Source organism: Schistocerca cancellata, chromosome 7, assembly GCF_023864275.1.
Source record: "Schistocerca cancellata isolate TAMUIC-IGC-003103 chromosome 7, iqSchCanc2.1, whole genome shotgun sequence".
NCBI lineage: Eukaryota > Metazoa > Arthropoda > Insecta > Orthoptera > Acrididae > Schistocerca > Schistocerca cancellata.
In genome coordinates, this window is record NC_064632.1 from 278239547 (window position 1) to 278259822 (window position 20276).

At 37.2% G+C, this 20276-nt stretch overlaps 1 protein-coding gene across 3 annotated transcripts in view; it reads right to left on the minus strand.

Annotated features, from left to right (window-relative positions):
- Positions 1-381: 381 nt before the first annotated feature.
- Positions 382-20276, minus strand: part of LOC126091849 (RING finger protein 44-like) — a 143851-nt gene continuing 123956 nt past the window's right edge. For all 3 annotated transcript variants that reach the window (XM_049907111.1, XM_049907109.1, XM_049907110.1), the window contains exon 14: positions 382-10355. In XM_049907111.1, the coding sequence (XP_049763068.1) occupies positions 10293-10355 (63 nt within the window). In that variant the 3' untranslated portion in view covers positions 382-10292. The remainder of the gene's footprint in view (positions 10356-20276) is intronic.

The following is a 20276-nucleotide window of genomic DNA, read 5'->3' on the forward strand; positions in this document are numbered from 1 at the left end:
CATTAGCTTTGGGAATCACCAGAGAGAGAGAGAGAGAGAGAGAGAGAGAGAGAGAGAGAGAGAGAGAAGCTGCAAGACTTACTGGGTGCTGCTTGCCACGTAGCTGCAACTAGTCCTTGCCAAGAGATAGAGTGTAATTTCAAATGTTACCCAAAATTATCTCCACAGATTACTGTAACAGGAACTATGTCTCAAATACTAGAGCATAACAGATGTACAGCTCCTTACTCAAGGCACTAATTACGCAAAATCTTACTTAAAAAAAGGGTCTAGCTAAATTAACAATTTAGTTTTCATGCTGATCAAACCAATATTTAATCCATCAATTAATAAGGTTCATGTATATGTTACTGTTGACAGAAAGAAATAAGCAGCTGGCTCTTTCAATATGTAATGTGAATGTATTTCAAACATACAGCACCTCCAGTGAGTGAATCAAATGCCCGAACAATTACAGAAAAATTATCTAAGTTGTCTCATTTGTCTCGACATACTACTGAAAACTCTTAACAAAGATACAGCCACAAACTTTTAAAATAAATCAGCCTTGCCAATAATTATTATAATAATAATATAATATGCACACATCATCAAACCAGAATGAAAATTACAACAGAGCATCAATAAAATTTACAGTAATAAGAAATTTGATTTACTCAACAGCATCTAAAAAGTTTAGGTGGTTAGTATACAACAGTACACACAGAAGAGTTAAGTACAATGAAATCTTAAAAAATCAAATTGTTGCTTTTATCAAATTTCCAAAAGATTTTCATAAAATTTATGCAGATGTGAAAATCAGCCACATGTCCCTGTTTCAATAAATTTTAGGAACTGCAGCCAGGTCACTACATTACAAATATTTACAGATACCATATGGTAGGTACTCTACATGGTCCACATGTCACTTTAAAAGAGAAGTTACTTTATCTAAGACTTTCAAGTTACTTAAAGATACTGTTGATATACGGTAGCCTAGTTATTGCTCTAATTGCTCACATTATCAATACTGTGTTGTTTATTTTCTGAACAATAGTATAAAATACAAAGATTTCACAAATGGCAGGAAAACTTCCATCTCTGAATCCTTGTTGAGGTGGAAAAGCAATAGTGCAAAGAATTACATTATTTACAGGATGGGTATTTATTTTGATACACACTAAGGCACACAGCTGTGTTAGTAAGTAAGGCTTAGATTCTGTTGCTGGTTCAGTATGGCCAATTGCCACTGTGAATCATATATGTTTACATATTTTTACACAGAGAAGCAGCAAACATATTTATGTTAAGACATGATTGTGTTAAGTACATAGTAATAAATCTAGCAAATCACTTATTTCACACTGCGGTTTCTGATGCTTTAGATACAATCTCTTCTTAGCTTTGGGGGTTGTATACAACAAAAGAAACCATATTCCAAATTGAGTTTGGATGTAGAATACTGTGAAACAGTTTCACAATTTACAGTACTAACACAATTTCAAAGTTTTGACTAAAATTATCATCTAGCTGTTTTTTGTCCCACACTAGTATTGCACACTAACAAATTAAGTTTGCATTCACCTACTGCTCCAGTTAAATGTATAAAGAAAATTGGATACTAGAAGTGTCACTTTGACAAAAAATTAAAAATATCTGTATTAAAAGACTAGAGGTAATAATATGGGCTACAGCTATTTAAGTGTATATGGGCTGCATTGCATTGAGTGTTTATTACAATCTGAACATGCCAGTGATTAATGACTGAAATACTTGTGTACAAATCAGAGTTGTGAGTGGTGTGAATGATTGTCGTAGTATGATCCTCATAACCCCCCCCCCCCCCCCCCCCCACACACACACACACGTGTTTCTTATGTATGTATATTAATATAAAATATTTTCACAAGCAACTGCAATTACATGAACATAAATTAAAATCCAATCAGGTATGCCTTAACCTTTTAACTGCAAGTTTATTTTTTCCCCTTCATATGTGTGTGTGTGTGTGTGTGTGTGTGTGTGTGTGTGTGTGTGTGTGTGTGTGTGTGTAGGAAGATCAACACAAATACACCACTGGGTTTCAAGGGAGTTGTAGAGGGAGTCTTTACGGACAAACTGAGGACAGGAACCCACGTTCAGAAATGTCATCCAATGACCTACACAGCATTGAAGTTATGGTAGTGGCCAATGCCTGCTGCTAGGGATCCCTTTTAGTACTGGTCTTGGGTTTGTACATTGAAGGATCTAAAGCAGAACTTCAAGATAGAGACTGCTAAGCACAATAGCAACAGAAGTGTCAGAGTGGAGGCCCGCATCTGCTGCCAAAGGGATGGGTTGCCTCATGCATTTCCCTTACAATTTCCACACTATCTAGCGTCGTCCGATGACTTTTCTGGATAAGCCCTATCATCAAGATATCTTCTACAAACACTCAAAGGTTATCTGCATATTTTTGTTACACTGTATGCAACCAGTATTCGACCCAATAGAGAGAGAAATGTGCATTCAAAATAATTCGAAATTAAAATACCCTCTGTCGAATCACAGTGCAGTTCTTCCATCACAGTTATGATCACTTGCATGATATGTTGGTGTCTCCTTGTTGATACATTAGAATTACACCTAAGATACCTTCAATGAGAACACTACATCAGTGTAAAACAGTCTCATATTATGAACCTTTGTTTGTTATGCAAAACTGGGAAAGTGCAACTGAAATTTGACTGCTTAAACAAGTGTGTGTGTTTTCGTAATAAGCCTGAGCACCAACTCACTTTGCTACAACCTATCTAACTCTTATTAATTTCTCATCTGACCAAATAATCCACCTCTTTTAAAAGATTCTAGAACTTAATTAGTGCATCAGTCAATCTACTTTCATGTGTTAAAAGAATATTTCTTTTTCCATTCCTTGCTTGACTCAAGTTCAGGTTCAGGTTCAGTTTTGACTTCATTAATTTTTACAGACAACTGGAAAATTTTTATGGAAATGCTAACCAAGGTAATGCAAAGAGTTGAGGCCTTTCAATCACCAATGATTGCCTGACCTCAGTTGCATTCACTGATTTAGCACAAATTTTTTAAGACAGACACTGGAATGACAAGGACTGACATGTCTCTGTTGCAATCTGAATCTTGATTTATTAATTGTCTAGCAATGAACTTAGCCATCTTAAGTGAAATTAAAAACATGTTCTATCTATAATTGTTAAAATAACCTTAATTGGCTCATCAGGATTCCTCACCTGATAAATATTATGAAAAGTAGACTGAACCAAGACTTCTAACTATGTTGTTGGGGTAGATTTTAGAGATTCAAAGTACATCTCAACAAATCTAGTTAAATATAACTTCAAGAAATACCACAACCAGCCGCTCATGCCTGTATTTTTATTTATACCAATGTTTTCCGGGCTTTTACCCATCTTCAGCTGGTGTAATACATACACTGCTTAGCACTCAAAGAAAATGGGCCTGTGCCACAATTAAATGTGGTAAATAGGAGTAACAACAAGCACAATATAAATGAGAAAAAAAGTGCTAACTGAAGATCTAAATATGTATTATGCCAATCAAAGAAGGGCAAAAGTTCAAACCCATATTGGAATAAATGAAAATGTTTAAAAATCAGCCAGTTGTTGTATTTCTTAATGTAATATAATCCACAGAGACGAAACTCAACAAACAGTAAAACAGATAAATTAACATCTAGTTAAATACTGCACAAAACGTGAGTTTACATTACAGACATCTGACATCATCCTATGAGATAGAATTATAAATGCACTGAAAATTTGGATAATTCAGGACAGATACAGAGAGCATGTTTGCACAAAAGGTGGGTACAAACCTGTCCCTAACTTACAATCAAGCCGACTACCTACATGGAGTGACGTAGGAAGGCAGCATTTTCCAATTTCTCCTAATTTTCTATACATTTCTTTATATGTGAAAGCATGCGTAAGAAACATTTAAAGCACTTTTTGTTCTTCGGCAGCCTAATTCAACAGTTTCAATTTACCTATTACAAGCACGTGTATGTATATAAAAAATGTGTGTGCACATAAACCTGAAAGAACATTAATGAGCTCATTACTACTATGAAGCTTGAAATGGCTAAGAGAAAGGGGGCAGGAGAAATTAGAACCAAAAACATGTAAGTGGATCAGAAAATCAGTTTTCTGATGACATTATTTTCACATAAATTTAAAATTTGTAATTCTCATCCTTTAAGTGTCCACTGCTTGTGGAAAACAAAGCTAGAAATATAAATACTCATGTAGTAACCTAATACAAAGCAGACCATTAATTTGTCAGAATAAATAAATAATACAATGTTACATATTACAAGGACCTTACAATTGAAATTCCTCTGGACAGACATATTTCAATGTGCTATGTTGGAGAACATTTACACTCTTCAAATAATCAAAGTTGCTCAAAGTACAAGAACTCAATTCATTATCCTCTGACAGAAGTAACTGTTACAATATTTCAGTCCAACAGTATACTGGGACTATAAAAAATATGTATAAAGTAGGATTACACTGCATTCCTTTCCCCATTAACTGCAAATAAGCCACAAGTAAGAAATACAACAATAAACAAAGTAAATCATTTTGTACATGCTGCTAACAAATGGCAATATTCCACATGACTAGTGAAAGAGGCCTGAGTTAATATGATGGCTATAAGCATTGGTTACTTACAAACAAATTGACTTATAACTATGTAAACCAACAGAGTAGCCAAATTTTTATTGCTATCACTAAAGTGAGCTTTAAAGAGTTAACATGAAAGTGCATTAACTACAGTAACAAAAAAGATTACAGTCACAAACAAAGCTTAGTGTATTCACAAACATTACTTCGATGACATAATATGCCTCCAATGCAGACTCAAAGTTCTATATCATCATAATACAAGGGCAATTCTACATAATTTCACAGCAACAGCTTATGGTAGACAAAATGATAATGCATTCTTAACCAAGAGCTTTCACTGCACATACAATTTACAACTGTGTAATGAACACACCTTCAAATCTAACAGTTGGCAGCCTCAACAAGCTGGTTGTTCCATCTTCCCACCTGCTCCAGTTTCAAGCCAGGTGTCGAAGGAAACAAGTATTATGTTAATCTTTGGCATCCAAAAACCTCTCTTCCATCAGACTTACTTCATACTGGGTGTCAAAACACTGCAGTCAGTTGTGTAACTCCACATAGTTACACAACCACATAACAGTACACCCATACTAAGTGCAAAAAGCATGATTCTATGTGTATAAAAAAGCTATGAAATTCTAACTTACAAAGCCACTAGATAACGATATTGCTTCAGTCACTTACAAAATAAGCAAATATTTACAAGCTATTAGTTCATTACAAATGAATAAAATTACATCTAAAATTAGAAAACAAGACTGCCACAATGCAGTTTTTCAGTAATCCCTGCATCAAAACTATATACAGTTTGTAGTGGTTTTTTGTACTAATCAGATCTTTTTCCAAAATACTCTGACTGAAATGGATCTAAATCTGTAATATGCAAAATGCTACTGTTAATGAGGTAATATTAATTTTATTGCATTGCTCAGAATAACCTGAGGGGAATGAAACCTCAATATGTTATGGTTTTATGACCAAACTGAAGGATCCTAGTTAAGGAAGAAATTGTTAGCTTTTGGAGAACACTGCACAAATCTTTACCCCTTACACTAAAACTTAACCAAGTATTATATCCCAGTCAATGAAGAATGGGAAGAAAAAGCCATTTTACAAACATGGTAACCAAAATTCATGTAAGAGCAATTGCAAACACATTTGTATGTTCATTATCTCCTGGTATATGCATGTAGTATGAAGGCACAACACACTCTGTAAGCAGATTTTTGTTGGGTTTAGCTCAGCTGGCATTCTACCTCTTCATGCATATTCCTTGTAACTATTTAATCAACGTACTATGGCTAATTTGTAAAAGACTGTACTTTTATACCGTACCAAGTCATGAAAAGGAATAATATACAGTAAAACCCTAAACTAACGAACCTGCTTCTAAGGAAGCCTCACTTTTAAAGAAAATTTCTGTTAGTCCTGGCGAATCTCCCGTAGGAACAATGTTATTTCTACCCACTTTCAACCATGCTCTTCGAAAAAGTCTGCTTTTGTGGTATAACCATGAAACATTTTGCAAACTGAAACCCAACATTTATGTAATTCCTAACATGTTGAAGTGAGTTTGATTTCTTTCCATTTCACACACACAATTTCTTGTCACGTGGCACAGTAAATGTTAATCTATTCAACCAGTCAACATGTACGTAGATCGTAGCCAATAATTCAGTTTCCTTTGTATAGATACCAGCAGATGCGTTGAAAGAATCTGCAATCTTATTTTCATCCGACTTAGCTTACATAATCTGACACCACAGTCACCGAGTCATGGCCAACGAGATATACTGAGTTTACGAAGCATGAAGTGTCTAAGTTATCAGTTTTACTTTTGTGGATTTGTGGCCAGCAAAAATAGAAAGCTGAAGATCATTTATGATGTCAATGACAATCTTAAAATAAATCTTTCAGACACAGCAAAGAAATATATTCAAGAATAAGAATGCATTCTTAAATGTCAAAGCACATGATTCCTGTGGATTCAGAAAGGAAGAGCATTCAATATGTCTACATTCAATCATGTGGAAAATATTATTCTTAAGTTGTTTCAAGGACTGATAAATTGAAGCATTCCTCTAAGCAGAAACTTAAGTGCTTGAGAAGGCTATTGAAATCATTCTGAAGATCAGCACTGAATATTTTAGTACATCAAAATCTATCCATGCAAAGTGTAAATGAAGAAAATCAAGCTCTTAGTCAAAGAAAGTATATACTATTGGAAGAACATTATGTCGCCAGGACTGATACACGCTTCTGAGCCCACAGCATTGATGAAACTGGTGCCTTTTTATAATTTACTTCTTGCAATATTATATTCCATTAAGGGAGAAAAATGTCATGGAGGTAAAAAAGTAAAGAAAGGATTATGACACTATTGTGTGTAAGTAGTGATGAAAGTTAAAACTGCCTTCATTACTTTTCTGGGTGTAGATGCCACGATGGGTGCTGCAGGAAGGAAAATTTACTTATTATTGACCTATGTTTTGTACATACCAAGGAAACAATTTCAGAGGAATATAAATGTTGTGTTTCTAAGTCCAAACTACCCAAGTCATCCGCAGCCTCTGTACCTAGGCATAATATACTCTACTAAAACCAAATACAGAATAGCAGTTGTGTATAAGCCAATTTCATCCCTTGAAAGTAAGGAAATCATGAGACTTGGCGCCATACAGGCTATGCATATGTTTGTTGCTGCCTGGAATTCTGTGCATAACAGATTGTGTTAAATTGTTTCACAGAGGCTTCCTGTGGTACATAAGTTGCTGTTTAAGATGACAGTGTTTTAGAAGAAGCATGGAATAGGAAAACTGATATTTCTGAAAATGCAACATCATAGGACATTGTAGTGATGACAGCATCCCGACTTCCAAACCCGAGACTGATGCAAGTAAAATGTTTGTAAGGTAACACAGATAGGAACTGGCAGTGGGAATGATGATGATGATTTAAGAAGAAGAAGAAGAAGAAACTAGTGTGTTGCATCAACTTTCACTGCTGCTGTGCAAGGAACTGATACTCCCAGAAATTTCTTTTTCTCTTTTAACATAGATGGATCTATTCTACCTTATATCAACCAGCTGGAGTACAACTTCTTTCACTATAATATGCTGGAAGGACAGAAGAAACAAGACTTGTTAATTTTAAAGAAAATGAAAGATGTGTTTGTGAAAAGTGTAATAATTATATATTTACTGGATTTATATCTGTAGCATAGGATACTGGTAATTCCGCGATTAAAAAGCATTCCGTATACTTTGGCAAAACCCCCATTTAAGGATAAATATTTGAGTGACCAGAGATTCGTTAAAGAGGGGTTTTACTGTGATAGTTGTGCAATTAATCTTCCAATTCGAAGTTTTTCCAGACTTCTGGCAACATCTCTTATAGTTAAATCAAAGGAAAGAATTTTACTGTATCACACTGACACTTAGACAATAATTCCAACACCACCTGTAGTAACAAAATTATTTCCAAATGGTGGTTCCACAGGTAAGTACTGTCTACATGGACAAAGTTGCTACTTGCACTTTTTTAATATCTTAAAAATAATTTTCAGCTACACACTAGATGTCATACATTTCCCTGGGTCAGACTGTATAATTCAGCAATTTTTTGTTTTATTAAAACAACAAGAATGAGAACAGACAAACTTAACAGCATGTAAACTGACTAGAGGGAACTGCATCACATTAAGTGTATCAGCAATTACACTGATCAGCACAAAGATGTCTTACAAGGCACATAAATGTACTACCCGAATTGGGACAAACGAAAATGACTGAGCAATCTGAACAATTTTTGAAGAAAAATTATATCGACAATTAAAATAATATTTGTTTAGTAATGATCAACTTATTGTGTATCTGAACAGATGACAGGGCCACTTAAGACCGAGTATGTATTGATACAAAATATTCAAATAGATGATTCCCACAAGGAATAGCCAACTGTATCGATCATCTTGTATCCTTAACAGTACACGAATAAATAACTAGATCCTATTTCTTATTTAAGCTTTACAATCTTTACCTGGAATTACAGGCTAACGAGATTTTGTGTGTTAAAACTCTCACTTCACCTACAGAACTTCCAGAACTATATTTACAGCCTGAATGAACATCATCTTGAAATTTGCTAACATTTCTTCTTACAATAAAAATTACTTCAATAAACATTCTCAAGGTGTTGACAGTTTCTGTATCATCCTGTGACAATATTAAATTCACATGCATTACTACTATATTATGCCCACTCCCCCAAATCTCACACTTACAAAAATTTACATTAACCACATAAAAATTTATGCCATTCTTTAACAGCTAGTGTGCTACTTTGAAACACTTCCCTTCTGTAATATTCATGGGAAACCACACATTTTTTCCCAAATTGCTCAAGTCATTTCAATGTCTCCAAAATAAAGAACATTTGTAATAGTAAATAGTAAACACTTCATAATGTTCTGCACAGTTATATTTATTTTGTTGCAAAGTGGCTTTTGGCTTGTCGTTTTCCTTTACCTAATAAGTCTAAAGCTAGTTCGTCACCAAATAAATACACTTTTCCAGAACATTAGTAACTTTTCCCTATTTAATGTTAGGTTTTGCTAAACACCAACAGAAAATTCAGTTGATGTTAATAAAATTTGTAGTCAATACTACAAAAGAAAACATAGGAAGAACAACATAAAGGGAAAAAAAAAATTAAAAGTAGTTATTTCACATGTCAAACTTTTTTCCTGCTTCCCACACATCTGGGCCTACCATAAATCTTCAACAAAGTAATATAAATTTTCCTGTAGTAATAAAAAAGCTAGGGTGATGAGGCAAAGTTACATCTGATGAAGATTTATGGTATATATCTAATGAAGTAACGATGTTCTGAAAAACACTGTTGGGGGTATAAAAACAGGAAGTTTGCTATGATGTTATTCACCAGGCAAACCTCAATACTACATCCTGTAAAATGGGATGTTTCATTCATTAACTTTACAACACTTCACCCAACTTTGCAAATCATTGTGCTTATGCTTAAACTAATTTTATAATTTCTACTGAAGAATGTAAGACATATTACATACTTCACAGACACTTCTTTTTAAGGCAAATTTAACCTTCAAAACTAAACCATAAAAATATACCATTAATGAGATAAGCTTAGATTTTTTTTTAATGCATACCAGTAACCATCAGAAGTTTGACAAAGAACTTGTCATGGTGGGTTGACGGGAGTGTTAGGTGGGGGGAGTTAATGACACATGATAATATGTTGATACCCTGAATGTGTTTCTTATCCTTCTCAATAGGGCACACACATGCAGCTTATTAATATATTATTTGTCTGTGTAATAATATTAATTGGGAAACCACAGAGCTTGTAAGAGGCATGAAAAATCTAAAAATAACTTACAAAAAACTACCAAGTACAACTTCTGTTCATCTGTTCATATAATTTTACTTCTAAGAAAATAATCATGTAAACTACTCTAGACAGAATGAACGAAACAAGAATAAATAACATCAAAGGAACACATCTAACAACATAAAGATTAAATCTTTTCAATTTTCTTTATATAACAAGAAATATATTCTCTTAACATAAGAAAATAGCACTTCCAAGTTCTGCTGTATTACTTGCTCTCTAATCCTGGTGGCTGAAATAATGAGATGCATCTCCACGGCAAATGGGACACGTTCTGTTGGACTGAAAATAAAACCGAAAAACAGTTACATGCGAGTACTACTGTATTTGTAGGCAGAGTCATGTAAACAATATCTCTGACAGATGTAAAAGGCAAAAGAAGTATATTTTTGAAAAACAGATTCTCTAAATCTTTCTGGTGTTAACAAATGTCTTGACTTAAGTGCTAAAATGTGGGATGTTTTCAAATTATTTGTGCATGTGCATGTGTCCACATGTCTGCCCCCCCCCTTCCTCCACCCACAAACGTACAACATTAGAGAAAATATAAACGAATATTGTAAATGGGAACTACCAAGTGTCATAAAAGAGTATGCAAAATAGAAAACTGCTGTTATATGAGAGAAATGAAACAGAGTTGGAAGAACAAAAACCACGGCGTATTAAATCACAGAAACAACAGTACAAGGAGAGAACTGGAATTTAGAATGTGAAGAAAGAATAAGTTTCCGGGTAGGAGATATGTACTGGCAGAAGTGAAGCCGTGAGGACAGGGTGGGAGTCGTGCTCGGGAAGCTCAGAGGTAGAGCACTTGCCTGCAAAAGGCAAAGGTCCCGAGTTCGAGTCTCGGTCCAGCACACAGTTCTAATCTGCCAGGAAGTTTCCAGAATAAATTTTTCCTTCTGCAAGTACAAACTTAATTATGTATATAGATATTTCATCGATACTGAGATCTGATACTGTGTATGATTTTTGCCCGTTATTGATATAGACACTGACAAGATATTGGTCCTGTCGACTCAAGACTTTTGAGAATGTTTTAAGTTTTCATTTTTTGTGTAATTTTGCATTTGCTACTGTGTAATTCTTGAGAAAATGAGGGTCTTGACAGACCAACAGCCAGATAACAAATGACAAAAAGGTATATAATTACAAATTAATAATTTTCAAATTTTTTCTCCGTTAGTTTAACAGTGAAACCTTGCTTCTTGCCAAATTTCATGATTCTAGGCCAACAGGAAATATCCTATAGATCCTGATGAGCAAGTCTGTGAATTTCAAAATATGGGACATAAATGGTTGTATCTGTTGATTGCACTAACTTATGAACCTAAATTTTTCACACTGCAAAGGAATAATAGACCTTGATATGTGACGAATTTCAACTTGAGATGTCTAGCCATTCCTGACAGAAAGGGGTCTTAACAGGGAGACGACAAGTAACAAAGCAGTTAGATTCCTTCTAGCTGTTGCGTTTTTCTTCCAGGCAAAATAATTACTATTACTATTATTACCATTATTATTATTACTATTCTTTTCCAAATTCCATATTATCTTTAATACTGTCATTTACGTGGCATGCACACAATACTTAAATATCTAAAATATTAACTCAGGGCTTATCCAACTTATTTTATTACCTATTAAATTCCTTTGGTTATCAGGAGTTAATGAGCTAGCTGGTTTGCCTGAAAATTATAAAATATCAGGAATTTCTAATTTCACTATCAGGCACATGACTGGTTACTGTCTTTCTGGTGTGAAAACACACTTTTATCTTAAGTGACAGTACACTTTCCCTTGAGAGTTGTAAAACTTATCAGTCCTTTGAATGGTAAAGTTTTATACACCGGCGTTGGTAAAGTTTTATACACCGGCGTAGAATGTGTAGTTTCGTATTATGGAAGTGTAAATATGAATTCCACCAAACACACCACATTTGTATGCGAACTGAGATTGTGATGTGCTTTTCTCAGTTGATCATAGTTCGTGTCACATGATCTCGCCATCCATTACAGCAGATATTCAGAGCATATGAAGATTGGTGTAGTTAGCCAATACCAACCACATTACAAAGTAGTGCGAACACACAAATAAGAAAAGTTAATGATTTGAATTAATACACCTAGAGTACAGCAACAAGCAAAGCTAAGCTTCCACATATAATATTGGTGCGTGTGTGTGTGTGTTTTACCCTTTCAGATATATGAAATGTCAATGTGCAGGTACAATTTTAAATAATTACATAAATGTCTCGTATTCTGGGCCTGAAATTTTGCTAAGTGACTGGTCCTCAATGTGGTAAGTCCCTTAAAAAAAAACAAAAAAAAAACACCACCACTGTGATTGAAGAAAATCATCATACATTCTCACACTTAAAATGCCTTGGAGTCAAATATAGTTTAACACAGAGGAGATATTGCCATTGTGGAGGATTGAGGTGTTGAAGCACTTGGTTATGGATGGACTCAGTGCCAAGAGCTGAATCATGAGAAGAGAGGGCCAGAAGAAACTCCCATTCAGTAAAAGGCTCCTACAATGGGTAAAACATAAGCAGGAAGCTTCAGCCCGCTGTTTCCTGTGAAAGAAGGCAGCCGGATAGGAGGTTTCGCCAATACCGTTGCAAAATGGGTCACAAGGTGTTCTGTGAGAACTGATGGCCACCTGGTAGGACAAGGCCCGGAATAGAAGACTGCCGCAACAACCTTGGAGGGTGCAGAGTGTAGCCCACACCTGTGACAAAAGGGCAGAAGAACCTAGAGAGGAGATAATGTATTCCCAACACACTCGTTTGCTCTATTTGATTAAGTAACAGGCTTTGCCATGAAGAAGTTTAAAAGTAATAAGACCAGTGGAGGACAGATGCCACTTGAGAGGTTGCATGGCATTTACAACTATCATGGATAGTGGTGTCAATAGCTCTGCTCCACCACGGAATTGGCCAATGGTGAATTGGGCCTGTCAAGCGGGGATTGGGAATGCCGGCAGTGTGGATTATCTTATCAGATAGATCACGGATGATTTTGTCAATACAACCCAACAAAGAATGGTGGAAACATGACCTGGAAGGTATATAGAGGCCAACCAGCAAGGTGTAAAGCCCAGTGGGAAAACCTGGTCTTTAGTAGGAGGGAAAGGAATGAAAGAATCCATGGAAAGTCGTCACTAACACACACATCATTATGTGGCGACCACTGTAAAGAAACAAGAAGGGGAGGGGATAAGAGCGGTAGGGGAAGAGAGTGAAAGATCAATGCAGAAAAAGTGGTATATGCTGCATTAAAATACATAGAAAAACAATCATTAAGAAGGCACAGGTCGTGTCCACAAGAAATTGGTCAATGAGGAGCCCCTGATTAGCACTGCCCCACGAAGGGCGATGGGCTTAAAATCCCTGAGGAGGGGGAAGGGAGCGGGGAGTTGCTGAAGGAGGGCAGTTTATGGTCGCAAGGACTGTCATGAGGGAGATAGAGAATGCAAACTGCGTTTGCAGAGTCAAAGTGGACCCGAACAGCACATGCTTCCAATTTGGTACAAAGTGGGACGTGTACTACCAATATCTGTATGGACCAACGTGCGCACGCCATCCAGAGGCCTCACAGGGCCAACCTGGTACTGACAAAGTATGAAACCCACGAAGGGTTGCTGAGTGAACATCAGAAAAATGAGATTCCTGGAGAGTGACACAAGCTGCCGAGTAAAAGACAATAAGGGCTTGCAACTCTGGGAGGCGACTGTAGTATCCATTACAGTTCCCCGAACAATCACAGACGGCATCCAAATGGGAAAGGAATGGGCTGAAGCCAATCATGCTGTCGGGTCACCATCTGTCACCAACAATGATTGAGGTGACATTCATTCACAAATAAGATGTCAGACTCATATTGCGAGGGGAGGTATGGACGTCTTGGGGCACAGTGGGAGCCTTCTTCTTCTTCTTCTTCTTCTTCTTCTTCTTCTTCTTCTTCTCCTCCTCTTTCACAGGTTGAGGACATTGTACAGATGAAAGCAGACTTCTGCAAGATTGAACTGAATGAGAGTGAGCAACCTTGGTGCGCACAGACTGTGTGTATCCTATGGGTGAGTTGTAGCAGGCCTCCAGCCTGAGAGAAGCTAGGGGAAGGGGTCCCAGGAGGGAGCCCCTTCTCCGGTAGGTCCTGAAGAAGGGGGGCACTTCTTTGGCCGGGAAGTGGGAGCGGCGCTCATAGGGGAGGGCGTGGGAACTGCAGGGGATGGAGAGAGGAGAGGGGAGTTGGCACTGTAGTGAGGAACAGGGAGGAAGGGTAAAGGGCATAACTGAGGCAAAAGTAGAGGTTATAGACACGGGGTGGAGTCTGTCGTATTTTTGATGGGCCTCAGCGTATGACAGATGATCCAAGGATTTATACTCTCATGTTATCTTCTTTTCTCTTTTGTAAGCCGGGCGATCCGGTAAGCATGGGGAGTGACAGTTGTGACAGTTTACACACATGGGTGGTGGAACACAAGCTAACTCATGGAGTGGGTGTCCACAGTCACCACATAGAGGATCTGCTGTACATCAGGAAGACATGTGCCCAGAACACAAGCACTGAAAGCACCTCATGGGTGGCAAGACATACGGCTGCACATTACACCAATAACACAGAACCTTGACTTCTCTGGAGGGTATTGTAACACCTATTTTGTATCTGGATAGATATTCCTATGTAAATTTGTCATATTGCTTAGGTAAAATGTTGTATGTCATGGAAATTCTTTGACTTTTTACACATGTTAGTTATGTGAACTTTTGAATGTTGTTTAAATTATGCTTGTGAATTTAAATAGCTAATGAAATGATTGTTATATACTGTACTGTAAATGATTAGGGAACATAGTGTTGAATGTAGAAGATGTGGGGAAGCCCCGCAGCTACGGAAGTAGCCTGGCAGAGTGGAAAAGGCGTGGTTGGCGCACAAGTGATAACTTGTCCTTTGTGACGAGTAAAGAGTCTGGGCTGAGCAGTACTGTTGTTAACATCTCGTTAGCAGTAGCGGATAATTGTGGCTCAAAATCCTAGAGTTTTGAGGCCACAAGAGCTTAAGGGCGTATTTATGGGCCTTGGATGCTGCATTTGATGATACCATTATCATGGCATGGTTTTTGGCCCTATAAAAATATAATTCTGATGCCAAGAAGATCAGTAATAGGGCGAGGCCAACAGTATTGTTATGACTGGATCGCCGCCAGGTTAATAGCCACTGCAAATTGCGCCACCAGCCTTCCACTAAATTGTTAATATTTCGCACTCTGTAAATGGACCAGGTATTTGTGAAATTTGGTTGATTTTAATAATAACCGTGGTGTTGCTAAAAACTGTCTTACACTTAAGATTATCCCAAATCACAGACCTGGACAGGAATCCTGTCCTAGTGAATTTAATTCGGAGTGCCCTAATTTGTAATGAGAAAGTAGTTAAATTTGATGTTGTGGTGTTAGTTGCACAGCCAATTATATTTCTGAAGTCTGAAGACTGCTTATGAAAGCACGTTTGTTATTTAAAGAGTTCTAGTTTGTTGTGCTTTACTTGATTATTAATAAGAATAATTGCCATTTCTCACACATACTGGTGTAGTTTTGTTAATGAGCATCGTTCTTCAAACTATGAAAGTTTAAGGGCCCTCATGTACAAGGCTAGTTATTTAATGAAGCAATGCAAAGGTTCCTTCAGACCAAGTGTTGTTAGATTTTCATTCTGTTTAGTTGCTTCAAACTGAGTTTAAGAAAGAACTATTCATTGTGTTACTTATTCTAATGCAAGTTGGTTAATGCACAGGCACAGAGACCCTGTACTAAGCAACGAAGTTACAGAGTACGATCATTAGCAGACCCCCTGATTTAAATTCAGAATCATTTCAAGCTTTTCCCTGTTCAGTATTGCTACTAGTGACACGTGTGTCAGTAATTAGTTTTATAAACTGTCGCACCTAGTTCATTTATGGTATGTGTTAAGCATATGTCGCACTTTACTATCTCCTTGGCCTTTTGTTTGTCTTTCTTACTAGTTAGTAGCACATGTATCTGCAAGGTTTGGTTACTGTGTTGTAGTGTGAACAGGTATAAAGAAAGAGTTTAGGGTGTGTGTCAAGAATGGCTAGGTTGGTCTCAGCACTGCCTTCTGCTTTATTATATAGCTTGACACAAGAATGCCTAATAAGGCTGGTGACTAGTTTTAATATGTAATGTTAAAACTTAGTTTTGTGTTGGGAGGACATCTGTTCCTGCCCCACTGTTAACTGTTGTTTATACTCTGAAGGAATGTTTCGGAAATGAATCCTGGTTTGATCGATCTGTTTCCACTAGGTTGTCTCACGGTCATAACTTTCAAAAATTCCTCGCAGAGGTATAATGTTATCATCGATTGCTGTTTTAAGGTGCTCGATGGTACCGTTATAGTATCTCCCTCTTAAGCCAGAATAAAGGCGCCAGTATCAGTCCAGTTCTCCCTACGAGTGTTTTGCACACATCGAACAAAACGAATGCCCCATCGTTCCAAATTAGCCTGGATTTCCTCATCAGCCTGAAGCATGATGTCCCTGGATCACATTCATAGGCTGGTGAGGTGAAGGATACAAGATGTCACCAAGATGATGAAAAGCACGAAGAGCTACAGATTGGACGGCAGAAGCAGCTTTAACCAACAGGGAACCCAACCGTATCTTACCGAGAGACTCCGCTTCGACAAACTTGTCTTCGATATTTTCCACAAAAAATAGTGGCTTTGTGGCGGTGAATGTGTTTCCATCTGACCTAGTACACACCGTGTAGCGGAGAAAGTGTTTCACTTGAAGTCGACGAGTCCTGCCCTTCTCCCAGAATGTAGCCAGTGATGGGAAGGCCACATCCGGCCTGATACCACCCACTCTGACAGGGGCTCTCCTCATGGGCACCACCCAGCCACAGCAAGGGCCTTCTGGCAAGGTGGCACTGCAGGGAGTTCTGATGCTCCGGAATGACTAGCAACAACTCCTAGGCATACATGGGGGGAGGGGGGGCGGCAACAGTTCAGGTATCAGAAGTTTGATTTCTGTGATGTCAGGGGCCTCAGCCAGATGGGTACATAACAGCCAAACCACACAGACCAGCTACATGTGCTGGTGAACTAGCGGGTCGGAGGGGGTGGGGGGAGGGGGCTGCGTGGCAGGGAAGGAAAGGAAGAGAGAAATCCACGCCGTACTTTTAGGGAGGGAGTCCTTCCCCAAATGGCTCACACTACAGACAGAAAATTTAGATGAGGTCAAACCCCAAAGGGGTACCAAAATGCCCAAGAGGATGAAAGAGAAAAAGCAAAGGAAACAAAACCGCAAGGGATACAGGAAACCAGGTGAGTAGCCATTGTGAGAGGGGAAGGAAGGAAGGAAGGGCAGGGAGGGAGGGAGGGAGGGAGGGAGGGGCACAGGAAGGAAATACAGCACAGGAAGGAAGAATGGGCTGCAATAAGTTGAGGCCCCATGGGCACCCCGCACAAACTCTCAAACAACCTGCGAGCCCCCTGGGAGTATACAAGTCATAGTTTATATTTATTCCTGGAGTAGAATATAAAGTCTTGTGGGAAGTTACAATCATAAAATACTGTGTGTGCCAGTCTCTAATTTACTGAAGAATGATGTTCCGTAAATTTTAGATGTGATAAGAAATAATGTCAAGCCAAGAGGAGGTACGACAAGTGTTGAAACATTTCTTGTGATTGAAAAACATTTTGTTTCACAGAAGACAGAATTGTAAAATCCAATTAATCTGTTGATATATTTGAAACAAAATGTTTTATTTTATACTACTGACCAAATTTGTCTGATTAGTCATCCTCAAGAGAACATTTATGTAGGTTCATGCATATATAGCATTAAGATATCCCACATTACGTCATAAAAGAAACAGGACATCAGAATATTCGAAGAACTTCGAAGTTTCAAAAACCACACTAAAATGCATAATTCGGCTTAAAGTGCACATTTTTACTTCCAGGTTCACACTGAAGTATGCCCCTACTTGCTATTACACTTTTCAGTGTAGTTTTTGGGATGCCAATTTTCTTGGAGTGACATTACTGTATTATCTCGTTTTAAGTTCTTTATTATGGCACTATGCCGTTTGTGCCAGAAGATGAAAACATGCACTTGAAATTCAGTGAACAGTTGAAACTAGCCAACAGTGTAGAATGAAACCATTTCAAATAAACTGGATGCCTCTGCGGAAAATAAAATCAGGAAACAAACTAATAACAAAGGAAACTCCTTTGTTAGGATATCAGTTCTTATCAGTCAAAATTACAAAAAATTAACTAAAAACTAAACCAATGAAAAATCCTGGAATTCTAAAAAATTCCCTGGTTTTTCCTGGACTTCCCAGGGTGCATACAACTTGATAAAGGATTTACACAATCAATGACGAAAATATGTAAGCAACACTTGCACTCATTTAATTCTGGGGTGATTAACATCCTTAGTTAAAACATTGTTACTACAACAGAATCCCAAAGGTAGGCAAATTATCCAGCATAGTTCAAGAGAAATTACTACTATTTCTGAATGTTCTTGTTAAAATGACTCTCCATTCAGTTACTTCATGAATGAAAACATTCAATTGTAATTTGTGAAAATCAAGTCAACAACAATCGCTAACTTCATTTTCTATTATTGTATACTTGTTGCAAGCCATTTTAAGCCAGACAGTTCAGTCAAAATGTCAAGTCTGTAGAAGGTTATAAGAAGTACAAGATCTTTGTCCACCAAGACTAGGAAATGTATTATAACGTATGGAAAGTTCGACTGAGGACAATGTAGGAAGACAGGCACGAGCTTGTGTGTGTATACAAGTACAAGCTGCAGGTCAGAAAATGTATTGTGCCTTACCTAAATTTTGTGTCCAGCAGTCTGTTCACCGATTTGTTGACTGTTTAAACAATTAATTGGACAGTGTCATATGTCAATAATTCCCATTGTGAAAACAGGATCAGACTGCGAACTACATTCATTGCCGAATGATAATTACTGTGCACAATGTGTTCATACCTATTTGAATGCTGACTCTAACAGAGAGAGTCTTTCAAGAGCACAATTCTGTGGCTGTAATAAATGTATGTTCACCACACATGGAACTCTCGTGAACAGTTACTTCAGCGTTAGACTGCAGCACTCTAGCAGCTTTACAGGATAATAAGTGGCTATCTATTGAGCTATACAGTAATTATAAGAGAGATGGCCATGAACAGTAGTTTATTCAACATGTAAGTACAAGTTATTATCATCATTATTATTATTAGTGTAATGTCTCTACCACCAACTTTTCAGACAGATTTGACATAAATGCAGCTACCGAGAACTAATCTGTACAGCTAATGGGTAAATTACAAACAAAGCGATCCTATAAGGGTAAGGGTTCTATTTCTATCGATCGAGGTAGAGGACCCTAATGGCATAATTTAAAGCAGATTTTACTGTACACTGAGCTGCTATATTAAAAGTTTACAGGAAAAAAATCTGCGGGCGTATGCTTATCGCACCTGCAAAATGCAAATATCAAATTAAATACTTGCATTATTATTTCTTTCCTTTCTCAGATGTTATGTCTGGTTAAAAATGGAAAGTGACACAGACCTTGATCAAGCGTGACTTCCTTTTAACTGTGCGGTATATGTTACATTGCATTTAGAAACTTTCGGGTAATTGAACATGTATCAATAATTACAGATTTCTGTAGTTGTATTGCGTTGATGTACTGGTGGATATTGTGTGGTATGACTCCTGTAGTTGATAGTATAATTGGTATAATGTCAACTTTATCCTGATGCCACATGTCCTTGACTTCCTCAGCCAGTTGGATGAATTTTTTCAATTTTTTCCCGTTTTCTTTTGTATATTTGTTGTATTGGGTATGGTATGGTATTATTATTATTATTATTATTATTATTATTATTATTATTATTGTGTGTGCACACTGCTGTGTCAAACTGAAACCATGACTATTATTCGCATCACTGAAGTACTCAGATTATACAATACTGGGGTAATTAAATTATTTTGCATTCAGTAAAAAAAAGGGGGGGGGGAGAAGGAAGACAGCTGGGTAAAATATTTCTATTATCCTCTTCAAGTTTAGTTCATCAGAACATGGTAACCACACGTATAATGAAAATATTAAACTACAGGAAAGTAGGATGATTCTGAAACTTTCTAGTTTTAT